At 39.2% G+C, this 20436-nt stretch overlaps 2 protein-coding genes and 1 long non-coding RNA gene across 4 annotated transcripts in view; 1 reads left to right on the forward strand and 2 right to left on the reverse strand.

Moving 5' to 3' along the window:
* Positions 1–514: 514 nt before the first annotated feature.
* On the forward strand, positions 515–5963 carry LOC120555570. 2 transcript variants are annotated; one of them, XR_005638735.1, is made up of 5 exons: positions 515–529; positions 1059–1192; positions 1554–1648; positions 2836–2912; positions 4394–5963. It is a non-coding gene; the product is annotated as an uncharacterized LOC120555570 (long non-coding RNA). The 2 variants fall into 2 exon arrangements; XR_005638734.1 differs by lacking the exon at positions 515–529 and adding an exon at positions 917–931.
* A 2309-nt stretch (positions 5964–8272) lies between these two features.
* bcl2l10 (BCL2 like 10) lies at positions 8273–12669 on the reverse strand. The gene is made up of 3 exons (XM_039796200.1): positions 12561–12669; positions 10796–11257; positions 8273–9306 (listed from the first exon to the last, which is right to left on the reverse strand). The coding sequence occupies exons 2-3, from the start codon at positions 11252–11254 to the stop codon at positions 9184–9186; spliced, it is 582 nt and encodes a 193-aa protein (XP_039652134.1). The 5' UTR covers positions 11255–11257; positions 12561–12669; the 3' UTR covers positions 8273–9183.
* Positions 12670–15545: 2876 nt separating this feature from the next.
* gnb5b (guanine nucleotide binding protein (G protein), beta 5b) overlaps positions 15546–20436 on the reverse strand; it is a 13539-nt gene continuing 8648 nt past the window's right edge. Inside the window, exons 8-13 of the mRNA XM_039794315.1 lie at positions 18641–18784; positions 18377–18468; positions 17430–17478; positions 16944–17040; positions 16530–16696; positions 15546–16152 (exon numbers count right to left, since the gene is read on the reverse strand). Of these exons, the coding sequence (XP_039650249.1) occupies positions 16141–16152; positions 16530–16696; positions 16944–17040; positions 17430–17478; positions 18377–18468; positions 18641–18784 (561 nt within the window). The 3' untranslated portion in view covers positions 15546–16140. The remainder of the gene's footprint in view (positions 16153–16529; positions 16697–16943; positions 17041–17429; positions 17479–18376; positions 18469–18640; positions 18785–20436) is intronic.

Consider the following 20436-nt stretch of genomic DNA (forward strand, 5'->3'; position numbering starts at 1 on the left):
ATTATTGGATTAATCTATCTTTAAAATATCGTGTCCACATTGAGGGGTTTGTTTACCAACCCATGTTTTCGTGTATGAGAACTTCGCAAGCGATGGGTACTGTCACTATTAAGTAGATTTTAATTAAAAATGTTGCTATCGCATTGAGCCCATGATTATCAGCAGAACATACAGTGTGCCTGCAGAAGGAGACAATGAACAGAGAGACCTCAGATTCCTCAGTTGGACAGCAGCTGCTGGTATTTAAATCAACACACAAGCCTCTGTTCAGCTGCCTCGGACCAAACTGATAAGAGTGCTCACCTGTGGGATAGGCTAGTGGGATGGTTGAGCTAAGGACACTGTTAGCTAACTCTTGACATTTGTACAATCACTCCCCCCGCCCCCCCCCCTTTACAATTTATAGGGGAATCTTCACACAACACAAACTTGTACATTGCAATAGTTCATCGCTGTAATCATCCCTACTGTCCGTGAAGAGATCATCTTACTAAAGCATGTTTACCTCCGCCACGTACGGACGTTGTCGGTTAGTTTATCCGTGTGTCTGTCTGTCGTGTTTGTCTAGCTAGCAGGATTACAGAAAAAGTACTGGCCCAATGTTGATGAAAGTTTGTGGAAGGGTGTAGCATGGGCAAAGGAAACTCCCATTACATTTTGTATCGGATACACGAATTATGTTTCAATTTCCTTAACATTGCGAAACAGCTAGGGCGGAGATCTGCGATCTGCCATTCTAGTTAATGCAAGGAAATTCAGACTGTCCTGTGTAAAACAATAAAATGAAATAAAAAAAATGTACTGTGTACTCTAAAGTTGAACTGAAGCTAATGATGCTTCGGCAGCCAGAGTTGGTCAAATCAAGGTAGAGTAAAAGAGTTGTGCTTTCCATTGGAATAGCAATTAGGATATCTTCATGGTCACTATAACGGTAGGAATTTCAGCGAGTAACTTTCTAATACAAGAGAATAAAACACTGCACTTCAGGCACACAAATAATCGTAAATAATACTGGTGGCCAGGTATGATGCAAACGGCAGACTGTTACCTCCCATTAGGTGTGGTTTATAATGGCCCAACAATCGTGACTCTGCATTTTATTCAGCTCATTGTCGGACTGAAAGTTTACAGCTCATCAAAAGGCTTGTCCAAAAAGCGGCAGAAACATGACTAACGTCTTCGTTGAATATTGGTAAGTGTAACTTTACATTGTGCTGATGAATGTTGTACTTAGAATAAACTTATTCATTTTTAATTTCAAATTAGTGTGTAAAGTTTAGTCCTAGCTGGCCACTGGCAGGAAATGCATTAACGTCCATGCATCACAGATCAGTTAATGCGATACAGCTTTACATTTTCAGTTTCCGAAAACGCTCAAGGACAAAGTACACATTTATCTGGGTAAACTAGGTACATAGCCATTAAATAATGTTTGACAGAAATGCAGAAATAGGCCTACTTTACTTTGCATTTCACCCCGCCGCTTGCGCGTTTCTGTGTGCCAATAATAGGTTTCTTAATGTGTTTTCCCCCTGGGTTGTTTTGTCTAACAGTGCAGGATGAGGTTATTCCCGCCGCTTCCAGGAACTAGCCCGTGTCGTCGGGCAGGTTCCTGGTGTGAAGGTGACGGGAAAAACAGGGAGGCAAGGTAAGCTGAGTTTTCTTTCATCACTGGTTAGGCTGTGTTTCATTAGAAATACAACTTCCTCTCTTTATAGTTTCTTTCCCCCCCACTTCCTCTCGTTCACTTCCCCTTGATATTACCCAAGAGAAACCGTCTCTGATTACAACAGCGCCTATAGTCGCACGGAGAGCAGAGTGATAGTGGGTGAGGCAGGATGGAACGCACCTGCATCGGCCGCCAGTTATAGGCGCTCCTGCTTCTAGTGGGTTATTTTCCAATAATTAGCTATGGCATTGTATCCCTGTCTTTATGGTCAGTCTGCCAGTTTATGTCATGCTATTTCCTTATTGTAGGCCTACTTTGTGCTGCATTTTTTTTGTATAAAATGTTCTGTAAGTTATATTATTTATAAAAATTATTAATACTGCTTTTTTACAAATTATCAGAAATACCCGTAGACTCGGTAGTTAGCTGCATGAGTTTCTTGATTTACACAGTTTGTGATCTGTATCATGATTGATCATTACATAACGGGTTCATAATATCTGGCAAAAACAGCATTTTTTCCATGTGTTTACATATAATGTTGGGAATTAAAAAAAAAAAAAAAGCACACAAGCTGAACAACAATCTAAGTAAATACGAACTGACATTAGTTACATTAGTCTACAGATTTTTCAGTAACATTTCAAGCTATCAATTAGGTTTTCTTAAACTATCTGCTAACAAGCCAAAACATATTTATTCAATTTATTCATCTTCTCCTTCTTTGGTCAGCAATCAGAGTTTTACCGGTTGTAGGCCTTAATTATTCTAGGACCTGCCACCGGATGTATTTTCTTGCACCAAATGCATAACTGCAATGCATTGTGGGTGATATCCACCTCTCTAAAACCTTTTCAGTTCCAACCCTGTGTCTTTGTTCTAATTGTTGTTATTTGCCAAATATGTCCCAAAAGTGTTTACACGTCAAAATCTTTGAACATGTTCTGTTTACCTGTTTTTGTTCTCAGGTTTCATTGTTGTGACAGGAGTTTATAGTGTCCTAACTTTGTCTTTTAGCGGTAAAATACTGCGCCCAGTCTTTGAGATATACCGTTTTTAATGGTTGTAACTGTTCTTGCAGAAAATATGTGTAAATATAATGAACTACATTAAATGGAATTGGCATAGATGCATTTTCATTTTCGCTGTCTCATACATCCCCACAGGCAGCTTTGAGGTGTCAGTGAATGATAAGCTGGTCTACTCCAAGCTTAAGACGGGATCCTTTCCTAAACCTGAAGAGGTTAGTGTATTAGTGAGATAGATACACCATCCACTATTTTTTTTAAAGTGTGTATTTACAGTATGGCATAACAAGATAAGTAAGTATATAATTAATAATTTGTCTTTCAATTTCTTTCTATTTTTATTTCCACAAGTTGTGTGTTTATATATATATATATATATATATATATATATGTATGTATGTATATGTGTATATATATATATATATATATATATATATATATATAATATATATATGTATGTGTGTATATATGTATGTGTGTGTATGTATGTGTGTGTGTATATATATATGTATGTATATGTGTGTGTATGTATGTATGTGTGTGTGTATATATATATATATATATATATATATATATATATATGTATTTTTTTTGTGTGTGTGTGTGTCTGTGTGAAGCACTTTGGTCAAAAAAACTTGTTTGCTTTTCAAAGGCTATATAAATGAAATAAAATTCAACTTAAAGGGGCTGCTGGTAATATTCTTGTGAAAACACATTTGTTGACTTATATTTTAGTGCTCTTCAACAACATCTTCCTTCAGTGATAATTAACTGTTCAAATCATAACTCAAGGTCACAATAACAGTTGTATCTCAATAACACTATTATTATTATTATTATTATTATTATTATTATTAAATCTAGAAAACTCTTTTTTTGGTATAAAAAGCAGTCACCAAATACTTTCCATGTTGCACTCCGTTTGCGTTCTTCACAGCAGTGCGGTATACTGTAAGGTATTTTGGTTTGGGCTCCACACCCACATACTTTAGAGAAACCTTACATACGTAATTTAGTTTTTGTTTCAGTATTACATACTATTTTGCAACTGACTTTTCTGTCAACCAAAGTGGCCTGTGGTTCAGGCAGTAAAACACAGGGGGAGTTCCAGGATTAAGTCTTTGTTCACCTTTCTGGCTAACACACATGAATAGAGAGAATACATAAATTAAATTAAACTCAAATCAATTTTATTTTATATTCCATAATAAACTAGCCTGCAGCCATGTCAGCAGCTGTGTAATGCTGTGCTAAGGCACAGCAGTGCTTTAAACCAAATGCTAATGCCAGCATACTAACATGCTCACAATGACAAAGCTAACACGCTGATGTTTATAATGTTTATCATGTTCACCATCTTAGTTTACAGTGTTAGCATGCTAACATTTACTAATGAGCACTAATCACAAAGTCGAGCTGAGGCTCATTCAGTCGTAAACTAAAGTATTGGACAGAGTAAAAATGCAAGATGAAAAGTCAGAGGATCACCAAAGTGATTTCAGTTCATCCTGAGGGGGAATGTGTGTAGCAAATTTCATAGCAATTCATCCATCAATTGTTAAGATATTTCAGTTTGTACAAAAGTGGTGGGCTGACAGATATTGCCATCCCCAGAGCTGCACTGCATGGTTAAAAATAAGTCAACAGACAAGAAAAGTAAACCGTCCTATATAACCGCTCAAAAATGTTCTTTCAGGTGGTGGAATTGGTGAAGAAGAACATGGCCCAAGGAGGAAAAGCTGGGAAGACCACTTAGTTTTAGAAGATGGAGGCTAAAACAACAGCTGTATTCACACTGTAAGAACAATGGTTTGTTTTTTTATGGCTGCTTATCTGAATACAAAAGTGAATTCAAACATAAAAAAATAGAAATAAAATTAAAACATAATTGTGGACCAAAATCCTTAGTCTCACCGTCATCCATGAGAAGATCTGACCATATATCTTCACTGTGAATACAGACAAAGATGAGAAGATGATGAGAGCAAATCTCAGGAGCCAGGCACTGATCTACTCTTCTGTTTATGAATGTACACACTTAAGATGATGTAGTGTGTACACGATGCAAGTCTAGAAGCTTTTCAGCTGACTGGAGCCTGAGGAACTACTTTCATCATGTCCGTCTGGCATTTAATCATAAATAAAACGTCTTTACAGCAACATTTAAAAAATTTAACTCTTTATCAAGACACATGTATCTTTTTCGTAATTACTTTTTCTCTGTTTAGATAACTCCAAAAGTGTCAGGTCTGTGAGATGATTGGGCACACATTTTTAAGAATAGTTTGGCATTTTTGGAAATATGCTTCTTCGCTTTCTTGCCAAGAGTTGGCTAGAAAAGATCGATACCACTCTTATGTTTGCATGATGAGTATGGAGCTATCGCCAGCTTAGCATAAAGACTGGAAGCATAGGGGGAAACAGCTATCCTGGCTCTGTCTTTGTCTCTGTCCTGTCAACACAATCCACCAACCAGCACCTTAACTTGTTATATCTAGTTTGTTTAATCTGTACAAAAACCAGAGCGTAAAAACAGCAATATGCTGTTTGACGGTGGGGGTTATGTGCTGGACTATTTCTTGGCTTGGACCAGTAACTTCCTGGAATCTCCACAACTGGTCCAGGCCAAGAAATAGTCCGGCACATAACCCCTCTGTAAAATGGTGAATTGTAATCTTTACACTTATGGTTTTTGTACAGATCAAACAAGACATACAGTAGCATGTTAATTAGTCAGCTTTAGAGGTTCTAGGCAGGTTTGGTTATCTCTGGACATAGCCAGGCTAGCTGTTCCCCCAGTTTCCAGTCTTTATGCTAAGCTAAGCTAACCAGCTGCTGGTTGTAGCTGTATATTTACCATACAGACGTTAGAGTGGTATGATGTCAATCACCTCAACTAACTCTCTGCAAGAAAGAAAATAAGCGCCTTTCCAAAAATGTGGAAAATAATGCTACTAATTTCCCCCCTGATTTGGAAAGAAATTGAGCTTTTGTTTTGAAAGCACCTTCCATCAACATTCAGGTGTTCATTCAACCATCAATGCCTGCATTTCAAGATTTAAATGTATACTCTGAAATACTTCATGAACACAGACTCATTCTTTTCTAACAGCTCTATTTAATATCCATACCTGCCATATATGCCTTACCTTTTTAAATATATAAACGGACGATCACCTGGATGGTGTTCGTCCGCTGTCTAATTTGTAATCAATTCCAACAAAACCTCTTTTCCTAAAATGCAATAAAATGTTACTGAAAAAACATTGATGATGTTCACACTTCTTATTTAACAGTACCACGTTGTTCTGTAATAGAAGGCTACGCAGGTCTGTAGTCAAATTCCTCTGTGAGTGGAGATGAATGCAGACAGTACTGGCTGTGTGTCACACCAACTGATACGATCGTCCAAAGATCAGCCAGACTTCCTGAACTGTTCCTGCTCACTTGCTCCAATGTTTTCACCAGATAAAATCGCTATGGGATGGAAACACATACCGTAGCTTCCTGTTTTAACAATTTCATATAATGTTAGGTTAGGTTAATGAACTTAAAAAAACAATTCATATTTTAAATTCTCATCAAGGGTTTTAAAACTTGAATCTGCAAAGTAACTATAGGTATCAAATAAAAGTAGTGGAATAAAAAGTATAATATTTGCCTCTGAAATGTAGTGAAGTAGAAGAATTAATATACAATTTCATTTCAAAATTGTACTATAGTATAGTACTTGAATATGTGTACTTATTTACTTATCATATGTGGAGACTTGATTATGCAATCAGAAAATGTAATGTTTTTTTTCAGTGATTATGTCTACCAGGCTACCTTTTATCATCATCATCATCATCATGTCAGCTGTCCTGTGTGAGAACATTGAGCAGTATTGTCTGATATCTGAACCAGCTGGCTGTTGTTGTGTTGGACAGCCTCGAGGTCACAGAGTTTAACATGTTCCTCAATACCCTGATGGGGTCATCCCACTAGCCTGTCTGTAGCCCTAAGCTTATTGGTTCCTAGTGAAAACATAAATCTTTAAAAACGGATAACCAATTCCCTAAAACAGCTGGGCACTGTAGTTTTTAGCAAACGTTACTCAGAGAGGAGCAAAATGGGGTATTTGTTGGATATTATTTTCAGCCAAAGATTAGTAGTATTTGTGGCAGCAGTGTCATCGTGTATATGATAAACTACAGTACCCATGTTTTATCATAATAAAGGACATCAATGGTTGGCACAGAGAAATAAATTAGGATCAATCAGGATTTGGATACACAGACAACGTGTTAATAGGGTCAATTCACTGTTGGTTTGGACTTTTCATGGGATTTGTTGACAGTAAACACATCAATCCGTTTATGGAATGAAACCATTAAAAGCACATATTGAGGCTCTAAACTTTGGCACTTTAAGCCCTCTAGATTTAGTTTTAAAGCAGTTACTGCTTTAAAACTGAGGACTGCTGGCCATGTAATCTCTGCACCATGTAATCCATAAACGATAATAACAAGAGATTTGTCTGCTGTTTACGACACTGTTAGGGGTTTCCTCAGTAAAGAAAAAACCATCAACAGGAAACACACATCACAAGCTGCCGTGGCTCTCGTTTTCACAAACAATGTGAACTACGCTGTGTGTTGTGACCATAATGGAGACAATGCTTTACGGGGGAGAGTGTATACTCACTATACTGTGGGAAATGATCAGTCTGTGCTCTAACTGAATGATAAAGACCAACGCATGGGCTCTTTGTCTGTGTATGAGAAGTCAGAGATGCAGGCACCATGACCTCATTGCAGTATCACTCACACACACACACATTTGTAATAGACAAGTTTGTGACTTAAATAAAATGCTTCTTTCACCACTGTTGAACTGCCAAATTATGTTTTATGGCCTGGGAACGCCTCGGGATCCCCCAGTCGGAGCTGGTTAATGTGGTTTGGGAAAGGGAAGTTTGGGGTCCCCTGCTGGAGCTGCTGCCCCCGCGACCTGACCCCGGATAAGGGGACGAAGATGGATGGATGGACTAACCTCATGTTTAACAAACTTAAAGATATAACTTAAAGAACAAATATATATTTAACAGAAGAGATTAGGTAAAAATAACAATTACTCTATGTTTCAGTAGTATAGAAATATAAGCAGCACATAGTTGGCATAATGGCCCCTTTCAGATTGTTTTACTATTACTGTTGTATTACTGTATAAGCAGGACATTGTAGCTGGTCCAAGTAAAACTAATATTTATATCATATTTCTTTGAAAAATCTTAATCTTCAAATTGCTATAATGTATTGGCAATTGTGGCCTGTAGGCAAAATATGAGTCCCCAGCACAGCTTATTTAGCAAAGATATTCCAAAGGTCAGGTCTTAGACAGCCTTTATATTTAGGACTCTCTTGACTCAGTTAGGCGTAACTTGAGCACTGGGATGGTCAGAGGCAAGACACAGAGGCAGACAGCAGAACATATCTTATTTATGACAATATGTCTGCATATGAAAGGAGGGCAGAGCCTTTACTACGTTGACCTACACACCCCTGATCTGCTGACACAAGAACCACAAACTCCATGATTGCTTCTTTTTTTATTATAAAAACAAAACAAACAAAAAACAGTGACAAATAAATAACTAAAATAATGTATAAAATATGTTTAAGAGATCTGGGGGGGATGCCTTAACAACGGTTTGTTCTAATTGCAACATGTATGAAGTCAGATTGGTCCCTGGTTTGTTAAATTGATATAAGAAACATTTCATAACATATGTAGCACCGCTGTGTTGTCGTGAGCGCTGTACCCGCTCTGACGACCCATGTGAATCACAGACATTTCACATGAATCCAGGACAGACTTGAAAACAATGAAACAACTGGATCAGTTAGAAAAGGGGCCACTGCCTACAGTTTCATTTCATATAAATATAATATATTAATTTATACATTGTACACTAGAATGGCTCTATAAACACATACACAACTCAAGTAAACACATGAATAAAAAAAAAAAGGCAGCTGACAAATTGGAAAAATCAAAAACCAAAAGCTGTGGGGAAATTGAAATGAAGTCTTTCAGCTGCACATCTGAAAATACAAAACTTTAAGAGCAAGATGATTCTGTGCAGAAACCTGTGCTTTAGTATATCAATATGCAAATAGATATGCAAGCTGATGTCACTCACTCCAAAATTTCTGAAGGCATTGAGATCTTTGTTACAATCTTAAGGAGCAAGTGACAAATAGTCAGTATTAATGTGTGTGTGTGTGTGGGTGTGTGTGTGTGTGTGTGTGTGTGTGTGTGTGTGTGTGTGTGTGTGTGTGTGTGTGTGTAAACATTCAGTTGATGACTTGAGATTACAACCCTGAATTCACTACAGATTAAGCCTGTTTTTGCAGCACTGATGTTAGAATTCAAATGTCTACTTAATTGTGCCACATGAAATGAGAACATCGAAGAGGATGTGTTTAGGATGTCGGGGGCTAGCTAGCGCACCAGGAGGAAGGTGAGTCCAGCGAGGCCCACACCAGCAGCAGCAAACAGTGCTGTCTTCATGGACGAGTCCTGACTCCTCTCTCTGGCGCTGAGGGAGAATTTACAGAACCCCTCCTACGAGAAAAGAAAAGAAGAAAAAAAAAAAAACAGAAACAAGAAATGGTTAAGAACTTTGTTTACTAGCAAGAGAGACTTTACCTGCTACTTCCAGATTTCTGCATATGCTGTAGGGGCTTGGCTGACGGCAATTATACAATACATTTTGGAAAATATGTCACAGTCCCTGACAGCCCGGTGTTTCTCCACAAACAGAAAAATATTTGCACCTAAAGGGTGCCGCTGACATCGGCAACTTTTCAAATATCCTGACAGCGCAGCAGTTCTTCAGTAAGAAAAATGTATTATGTCAAAACGTGTCAACCTTAAGTTATAGAAAACCGTGCCAGTTTGTCTAGATTATACAGAAATTATTTAAATTTGGTAATTTTAATGATGAACTAATTCTATCTTATTCTGCACCATTAGCAAGACAATAAAAATGGGTAAGCTACATGCTGTTGAGACCATCCAGCAGGCAGCTGTACATTTCTGCAACTTGTTTTCAGTCTGAAGCCACACATTCGTCCAGTGAGCGCACCTGCTCTCAGCTCCAGGTGTTTCACCGCTTTGCAGCTGCTTGTTTTTTTTTTTTAGTCATACCATGCTGACTTTCAATATGGCTAATGACCAATTCAACACACAGAAGCTTTGATTACAAAGTCCATCTGGCCGAGCTAGTTATGGGTCTGTTGAAACCAGCTGCCAGCTGAAGAAAGGAGGGGTAAGTGGATGTGTGTGTGTGTGTGTGTGTGTGTGTGTGTGTGTGTGTTTACGTGGGCGTTTGGGAGGGGGCCAGGGCGAGCCTATTCACAAAAGCAGACATTCAACTATAGTCGTGTTTGGTTTGGTGAGGCTTCTGGGACCTCAGTCTAACCAGCATCCATCATAACTAGCCCTTCAAGGTTTTCCAGTGAAATAAGCCACAACGAGCAATTATCTCTGCCCTTTTGATTTCCAGTGGTTAAACAAGGGTATACAGTCCAATGCTGCCTGACAAACAGCTTTGTTTCACCGTTACAGAACACTTTGATAAAGCGGTTTGATTATGCCCCGAATCAACACCGCTGAGGGTCATCTTGTTGTAGAATACAGTCCTCACAACCTGGCCTATTGCTACTCTATAATTCATATAAATCACAGCAGCCACATGAGACGTCTGAGCATCCGATGTCTCATCGGCAAGCAGTAAAGTAAAAAAGGCTGAGTCTAAACTAAGCCCTGGCCATTTCTTTAGGCCACGTTTACACTAAGATCTGAATATTAACCTAAGCAGGAAACAATCGTGATCTAACAAACTAGGTGGTTTCCAATGCCAAAAGTCTTTCACTTTGATGTCTTAATGGGATTTTTTTTTTTTTTTTTTAATACAGTTCCGTTTTAAACTGGGTTACTGCCCAAGATACAATCAAAATACTTCTTATCTACAATGTTTGTGGTGACTCAGCTCTACGGTCTTGCATGCAATAGTCATCAGTTTAGAAGCAGACACGTTGTTATAACCTACCCAGCCATCATTCTCCAGGAGCCAGTCTTTCTTCTCCTCTCCCAGGTAATCAGCTATGGTCTCTGCCAGTGCCCTGCAGTTTGCGGGATCCTGTCCCAGTTCCTGCCCCTGTCCGGAGTCCAGCCCCGGCTTCATGCCCTTCTGCTCCATCAGCTGTCTGGCCAGCACCCCAGTAAAGGTGAAAAGGGAAACAACCCTTCCCCAGTTCAAGTGTCCGTCTCCCACCAACTCCTCCATCACCTTCCTGAGGCTGGAGCAGGGGTCCGGCCCACAGTGCTTCAGGAAGGTCTGAGCAAGGGTGTGGAAGCGAGCCTGGTGCTGCGTCTCCATGTCGTGGGCCAGGAATCTCATGGCAGCGGCTGACTCGCTGGGAGGTGGAGGGGCTGGCCGTGGGCTTGTGCAGCACAGGAACAGGTAGTCCTCTGCAAGTGCCAGGGTCTCTTTCCACAGCCCGTACATTTTCTACCAAAAAAAAAAAAAAGAAGACATTTCACTTAAGGAGCCTGCTGACATGTGAGGTACAAGTCATTGTATTGCTACAAAGAACCACAAATATGGTTTGTTGATGCGACGGGACTAAAAGAATAACCACAGCTGCAACTAATCAGTACTTATCAATTCAGTTATTGGTTGGTCTATTAAAACTCCAGACAACTGTGAAAATGCTCATCATAATTGTTAATTGTTTTAAAGTTGGCATTTGTTTGGCTTTTTTACTTCTTTTTTTTTTTAAACTATTCATTGATTAAATTGTTTAATTTTCTGCCAACTGATTAGGTTACCCAGAAGCTCTGCCTATAGTTCATAGTAATTACCTTCCCTTAGAAATAACGTATGGTATTCTTATATTACCACAGGTCATCTTCAGCTTCTGAAACCCTTAGCTACTGGGTGAGCTAGAGGTCGCCCCCCCCCCCCAACTAAATACATATATTTGACAGCTTCTGAATCCCGCTATATAATTTCAGCCAGGTGTCAAAATCAACTTGACAAAGTAACGTTAGGTTACCGATTGTTGAAGGTTAAAAGGGGCTTTCACACCGCCGCGCGGTAATTCGCCGCCTCCAGTCATTTCTATTAGGAGAAGGCGGCAGAGGGGAAGCGGTTTTGATCAAGGCGCTAGAGGTAGGATTCGAAGCGGTTGCCGCCCATGTGAACGCGCACAGATTCCGCTCTGCCGGTAACCGCAAGGCGGCAAGAACCGCTTTTAAAAACACTTTGCTTTTTAGGGGAACCGCTCTTGCAGGTAGGAGCCTGCGGCTGGCGGTTGCCGCACGGCGGTGTGAAACCCGCTTGGCAGCTAACAGCAACGCAAGCAATACGGTAGCTAGCTAGCTGGCTTATGAACGGCAAAGAAACAGTAATGTGAGCCGGATGATGCTGGAGGTTAAACACAGCTACGTTAACGTAATAACCTATTAAACAGACAGCTAGCTAGCTAGCTATATGACCACTGTAATAATGATCCGTTAGTTAGCTAAGGGTGAAATTCAGACCAGTTGTCTAGCTAGCGCAGCCGGCTGCCTGTTCTCCGCTAACTAACCGTTGATCTGTCACCAGAGCAATGGAGGACACAAAGGACCCACATTCACACAGGCTATGATGAGCTAGCTAGCTCAACTACGAGAGCCACATCAGAAACGTTACGCCGCCGTATGTCATTTTACAAACACCACTGCGTGGTAAGAGTTTTACATGTCCAAAAGCACACCTATATAAGTAGGTAAAATGTTGTTTTACGCGCGTAAAAGAAAGAAAAGCTTACCCTCCCAGCGATATCAGACTGCTCTCTGCACAATACAGACAGCGGAAGGAGAACCTTGCTATACTGACCGCTTCCCTTCAACTGACTTCACATTTATCATCTGACTCCGCCTCCACAAAAAAACCCCGCAAAAGTCCCTTTATATTAGATCGAACCAATACTTCTCCCACAAGAAAGCGAAAACACACTTTGTCAATATAATCTATCATGCAGTAAAAACCAACGGGGTTGCAATAATTGAAGTTAATCTAAGTTGAAATGAATTGTCTGCCACAATATTTGTGGATTTTAAATGCATTCCACTGTTAATAAGGTCCTACTCAGCTTTGCAAAATGACAGGAGGCCAGGGGCCACAACATTAATAATAGTTATCAGATAAAATGAATAAACATTAAAAGGCACATGAGTCATCTTTCTTTGAAATTCTTTATTCATTTATTAATTTCTTTCAAATTAACTGAGGTAGGCCTATATGCAGCCAGGGGGCTTTCTAAGATTTGAGGACATAGGCTGTAGCTTGAACCTCTGTCGAGGGTCCGTGCTGGGGATCCTCCACTGACACTCAAAAAAAATTTAAAAAAATAAACAAGCTCCATTTTGAAGTTTTTTATGAACATATTTACATACAAACCAACAAATGTCCCAGTGTGAATCAATTTATTTTCATTGTGAAAATAAATATTCTGCGGGCGAGCTGTAAATTGAGTATAACTGGTCTTATTATAGTTGTGTGAAAGCTGTCTCTGCCTGTATCTGCAAGTTGTCAGTAGCCTGCTCATACAATTCTAAAATGGCAATCCAAGTATAGGCTATAACAGCAAATGTAGCTTATAGGGAATAATCAAAGTGACATTAATCAATTGATGGAAAATTTATTTACAACTATTTTGACAATCAACTAATTCTAAGCAAAACTGCCCCTTAAATACAACCAGCAACTTGCATTCTATGTAAAGTGAATATTTCTGGATTTTGGGGAAATTTGTTACTTCACTCTTCTATTTCTGCCATTTTATAGACCAAGCAATTCATTGATTACTCCTAAGATATTGGTTGACTTTCATTACAGCAAAACTTAATGATCTCACACATAGCACCTTTATGTAAATTCATAGATGTCATCTTCATTTGACCGATCTATAGTAAATAGGTCTTAGTTTGAGCAGCCAAGTTCCACCTCTGCTTTGAAAAAGTGAGAGCAGTCTCGGGGATTTCAGGTTTCATTCATCACGAAATAGTCCCACTCTCAGTGTATGGTAACACCATTTGTAAACTACACACACATAAACCAGTTCAGTGATCAGTGTGAGGAAGTGAAAAATGCAGAGAGTTTGTAATCAAATTGGCAGCCAAAGACAATGGTTCAGTAGCGTGGCACATCTGCAGATATGTTTGGGTACTTCCTCTGCATGGTAATACCCTTCTGACCTCTCATCCATCAGTTTCTTTTCTCTTCCTGTCTTTCACCAACCTTTGGTGTCTTTAACTTGCTGTTTCCCTGGGTTTCCCTCTGGGTGTTTCCCTTATTAAATTCCATGTAAAACCTTTAGTTCAGGCTGGAGTTAAAATAAAAATAAATAAATAGATGACAAGGAAGATGACAAAAAAAGAGAAATAAAAGCTGTAATGTAACCTACAAATCCCCAGATGAGACGTTTTGTGAGATGAGCTGCTGAGAAACATAAATCTGATCATTTGAAACTGAAAATTCGTTTGTTTCAGGGGGGAGACTATAGGGATATGATTTAAATGTTGAGGGTTTTTTCTTCCCACAATAAAAGGAACAAGGATGCTGCAGTTCTTATAGTGGAGACTCATAACCTCCTGTGCAGTTAATCAGTTATGGGCAGGTCAGCTTTGGTTTGAGTTCCTTTCACAGCAGTTAAGTAATGATTTAAAAACAGTTCATGTATATTGTCAACACTCAGGGGATGTTGTGTGCTATGTAAAGTGATAATGTGGATCAGAATGGCTGACCTTTGACTGTTGCTAGAAAAAAATAAAGACGTGTAAGACGGAGAGACCATCTGATCAATAATGTTTTGAGGACCCACACTTGGAAGAACAGATTGAAAACACAGATACATACAGCATATTCTCCCACTTTCTGTAGGGCTACAAAATAACATGAAGTGCTTGAGAAATTGACTTTTATACTGAGGTAATTGTAGGCCTAACACACTTATACACCAGCATTTTTTTTATAATAAACTTTAGAAATAATGTTTCAAGTAGGTTTTAAGTCTGCTAATATATTTCCATATCATACAGAGATGAATGGAAACCACTGGATGCCTTGAGTGGTAGAAAAAACAAATCCAGATATCTAAAACACACCAGCATGGTTTGTAAAAAAGATGTTAGCTGCGATGAAATATAGTTTTGCAGTAAATATTCTAAAACGTGATATGTCTTCTTAAATTATGCAAGTGATTCCTTGAAAAAAAAAAAAAAACACTACAACGGGACTTTTCAGGACAGCCAGACATTCCTGTTACAAGTGCGATGCATTGCCCCCTGGTGGCATTCAGTGTAACCAAAGTAGTGTTATTCAGTACGCTACAGTTTTTGTTGAGCCCATTTAGTTGTCTTTTTTTTTTTTAAATACAATAAAATCAGGATAACAGTTATTCCTGGGATGTCTTACTAAGAATATTGTCTTTAAAACACACACACAGAATGGTCTGTGACAATCAGGAACACAAGACCGTAATGACAGAATCATCAGGTCGCAGCATATTTACATTTCTCCCCTCCACAGACTAGAAGAAATGCAAATGTCAGCCATTGGGATTGAATCTAGGTCAACCTCAGTGCCACGAGGCTGCAGTTGGATGCAGCCTGTGTGCCATACACCAAACATCCATTTATATTAGTTACCTTTATCTGTTTTGGCTCCACCTGCATAGAGGCTTCCAGTGAGGTTGTCAGAAATGGAGTGAATAAAAGGCAGAAGAAAAACCAAATGTAAAGAAAACACAACAAATATTTAAAATCTTCTTTATTTTCTCACAATAAATTAATCTAAGTCGTTGAGGTTAATGTATATTAAATTACGAAAAAGCTGTGGCCACAATTAAGTTGTCTTCTTTTGGATAATCACAACAATATCTACTGTATGGCAGACTGCCACTGTGACAACAACGATTACAGTGTGTACACCTATAGTATGATTCTGGACAGCTTTGGTTCCCACGGCTAAGGTACACCGATGTACATTATTTTCAAGACAATCATTGATATTGTCTGTAGATCTACATGGCAGAGCAGACACATGCCACTTAAAATTATTTCCCACTATATTAGCAATAACAATTAATTATACAATCAGTCATGAAGCTACTAAGATTAGAACTCCTAACTTCTGTCTCTGTTCAATGAACATCCGGCCTACAGTTGATGAAACAATGATATATTCTCAGTCAGAAGAGATATTTTAGGTTTGGTGCTTCTGTGTGTTTGTTACACTGAAGGTTTGGATGTACACACTCCTGCAGTAGGGTTGGTTTCCGGCAGGTAGTCTTGGCAGTGGCACAGTGCTGGCGCTGTCCTCACTGGATTACAACTGTGATATCAGCTCTAGGACCAAATCTGTGTGAGAGAACCACCATTTTTAAGTTACTAGCTCAATAACCTCAACATCAGTGTAAGAAAATAAATGTATTATGTTAAAATTATAACATTAAAATTAGAGCTTTTAGACTCCCCTCCTCATCCAGTCACAAGTAGGTAGCCCAACCTAATTTATTAACAAATATCAATATGATCCAAACTGGACTGGAACCCTTTTGACCAAAAAGATTGCATCACAATTCATATGTTAATATTTTTATTTTTAAAGCTCAGTGTTGTCCTCCAACACAGCTGTTGTGATGTGATTTCATGCATAAATAAGATATAAATAAATGAGTAAAAATAAACAACAGCAAAATGTTAAGGGCATGATGTGCAGGGAAACTCCTGCTCACCCGTAAGGTGTTGTCCCAGGAGGCCGAGCAGAGCGCTGTGCCGTCAGGTGACACTCTGACTCTGCTGACGCGGTTCTCATGGCCAAACAGGATGGAGGCACGAGTTCCCTTCAAAACGTCCCACACATTTATGGTGTAGTCATTATAACCAGCAAAAAGCAGGCGACCTGGGGGCGTTAGGAGGCGAGGAAGAGAAAGTAAATGAGAAAGAGGAAGTGGGGAATTTGGAATAAGGGGAAGTAGAGAGTAGACAGACAAAGGGTTGGTTGATATTGTGAGATAGACAACGACTTTTTCCTTGAATCATTGGAAATAGCTAATTCATATTAAATACTGTATTACTTTTGGGAATGATTAACTTTCCCAGTAGATGCTGATGAGTAATGCATAGTATTTATTACACAAACTCCTTACCACTCAGAGAGAAGTCCACAGTGGAAGCACCAAATATGACGCTGTCCTTCTGGTAGACGGCTACCTCACGGTCAGCTCGCAGATCATAGAAACGGCACTGAGGGACACCAATAAATATGCAACAACACAGACAGACACACACAGGACACACAATGGTAATTTAACAAGAGTAATTTAGTCTACAGTAGGCACTATTACAGTATATCATAGCAATAGAGTCAGGGTTACTTTTTAGCTCGTCAGTACTCATCGCTGATATTTGTATGTATTTGTTTCTGTTGACAGGTGTTAGAGGTAGCCTACAAGTAAACATTTCGGACAAATGTCCTGTTTACTGAAATCAGAGTGATTCAGAGTGAGTCCAATAAATCAATTGACTTACTACACGTGCACTGAGGACGTCAACTAAACAAGCTTGCGCAGGACACATATTGACATGACCAGCAGACACATCACAACTAATTGATAAGATATGACGTGACTCACTGTGGCATCGTCTGAAGCAGACGCAAATGCATCTCCACTGGGGTAGTACCTGAACACACATGGCCGAGGGTAGAATTAGAAGTGCTGCACCAAAGAGCTTTCTATATCAAAGAAACTTGGGTAACACTTTACTTGAAGGTATCTACATAAGAGTGACATGAACACATGACAGTGTCATGACACATGAACCCTAACCCTAACTTGTCATGACAAAAACCGAATGACACTTACTAAAAGAAGCGTTATGTCATAAACGTTTATGACTTGTTTATAATATTTATGACACGTTCATGACAGTGTCATGTCACTCTTATGTAGATACCTTCAAGTAAAGAGTATCCGAAACTTGATTAATCATTTTAAATAAGTGAGTAAATCTGCTGCTTGAACCGCATCACAGGTTCTCAACTCTTCTCAATATAAAATAAAAAATGTGCCTGACGCTGACCTATGTTTAGTGTTTTGGCATATTTGGCCAAAATAACTCATTAGTTGGTCCCAAATTGCAATCACAATCTTTTTTTACACAAACCAAGACAAGTGGAAAGCTAGATTTAAAAGTTATTTTAGAACGGATTAGATATTTCCATTTCATTTGTTTTTAGTATGCAACCTAAGGGTCTCAAAGTTTTACCATATTTAAAACACGATTTACAATAAGGGCACTACCGTCTCTCATTTATCAAAGACAGATATATTAAAGGGTAGCAGAGGGCCTCAGATGTCTTCTATGACATTAAGCATGTGTGCAGGCACATGTAGGTAAAAGGCCTTCGTTCATGGTGCATTTTAATGATCTAGGGTAAAATCATATCATTTATGTACTCTATTTGTAGGAGCAGCAGAAGTGTGAATTCAGTTTTATGTCATTTCTATCTCATCTCCCACTTACTTAATAAAAGAGACACTGTGAGACTTTAGTTTTTTTATCAAAGAGCTGGACTCACTTTACACAGTTGATGTCGGACTCGTGGCTCTCAAAAGACTGAATGTTCTGTCCAGAGCGCATGTCCCATATGTTGGCCTTCTTATCACAGCCCTGATAACACACACGCACGCACGCACATACACACACGCACACGCACACACACACACACACACACACACACACACACAATCCAAAGAAGACCATCAGTTACAGGCAGGGTTATGCCACAACCACATGAATTACAAACAGACAAACACACAGACACACACTATCTTTCTCTCACCCCAGAGACAAAAGTGTTTCCAGTCTCAGATGGGGCGAGGTCCAGGGACAAGACATCAGCTGTGTGACCATGAAAACTCTGCAGCAGCTGCCCGCTCTCCACATCCCACAAGGCACATGTGCCATCACCGCTGGAGGTCAGGATCTAACAGACACATGCACACATACACATGGACAAAAGCACCCACACACATGCATACAGGAGCACAGGCACGCCACACATGTTCAACATACATACAGAAATCACAAAACAATCAACAATGTGAAAACTTTATTCCAAGACATGTACGTTCAGCATATTTTGTAACATTTTCGTAAACTTCATCTCAGCATGGAATTACTCTCTTTTTACGTAAAAACAGTGGAGTATGATTTACTAAGGGATCTGTGGATACCAACCTACAGCTTAAAAACTACGCAAACACTGAACCATACACTGTCGCAAGGCCTCACAGAGGTACTTTGATAGATTAAGATCATATGGTGGTCGGAGAATTTAAAAAAAATGGATAGAAAGGTGATGATAAAAATTGGTCTCAAATGATCATTTTTTTACAAGGAAAGAAAAAACTGCAGGATTTGATTAAAATTTAGAGAAGTAATGGCATTTATTTTCTTACAAACTCCTACACAATACATATTACAGTAAATGTTGGTTATTTGTTTTCTACTTTAAGGGTTAGGGTTAGCGACTTCGGCTACAGACTTTGCTTTCATTTCTCAATTTGAACACTTAACCTGAGGAACGAAACAGCATCATGTATCACTGTGCATCATGTATTCACATACAAACAAGCACACAAAATGTTAAAATGTCAGTGATTCCTCTGATGAAAAGAGATTATGGGCACTTAGAGACACATGCAGACATCAGAGACCCCTGCTGGCTAGTGGATTAGAGAGCTCCTGCTGGATGACCTCAGGCACAAAAAACAAACCACATCCTGCCTGCATTGAGAGGTACCTCCAGTTTCAACATGAATGCAATTATCAGTAAGCCACACACACACACACACACACACACACACACACACACACACACACACACACACACACACACACACACACACACACACACACACACACACACACACACACACAGATACAACAACACAAAATTGTGTGACATCCTTACTCTCCAAATGTGGAACCAGACTTTCCAAAAAAAAAAAAAAGAATAGTAAACACACTTCCTGAGACGTCAATGTTCAATGTCACAGCTTTGTGCTCCGAGGTCTAGTATAAAGGCTGTGAGCGTCACAGTGTGCTAATGTCCATGCATGTGTCTTTGTGTGTAAAATGCAGTATGAGAGACAAAGTCAAAGAGGAGCATTGCATGTGTGTGTCTTTGTGTTAAATGTTCTGCACTCGGGTCAGTGTGCTCAACTCTTTCCTAGATAAAGGCCACTCAGTGTCTATTAATACACCCAGGGTAGAGGACCATTACCCCCCAGTCTCTTTTCTGCCCCTTGGGCCGCCCGCCAACTATCTCCCTGTCCTCTGTCATTGTGAATCCTCTGCCTTGCTGAGGGCCACAGAGGAGTAAATTATTAAAGCTACATATCTCCGCCATCTCCTTTTGATTCTGTCCCATGCCTTGATTTATCCTGTCGGGGATTTAAATAGAGGTATAAGTACATCAATGCAAAATCAAAAAAACTTGACTCAACATACTAATAATTCTAAAATACAAGTATTTAAATTAAATGCATAAAATCTAAAAATGTATGTTCAGATCATTTTGTCACCAATTTTTATTGGATAAAGAGCAGAAAATAGAAAATGCCACATAAGCTT

This window comes from Perca fluviatilis, chromosome 3 (genome assembly GCF_010015445.1).
Source record: "Perca fluviatilis chromosome 3, GENO_Pfluv_1.0, whole genome shotgun sequence".
NCBI lineage: Eukaryota > Metazoa > Chordata > Actinopteri > Perciformes > Percidae > Perca > Perca fluviatilis.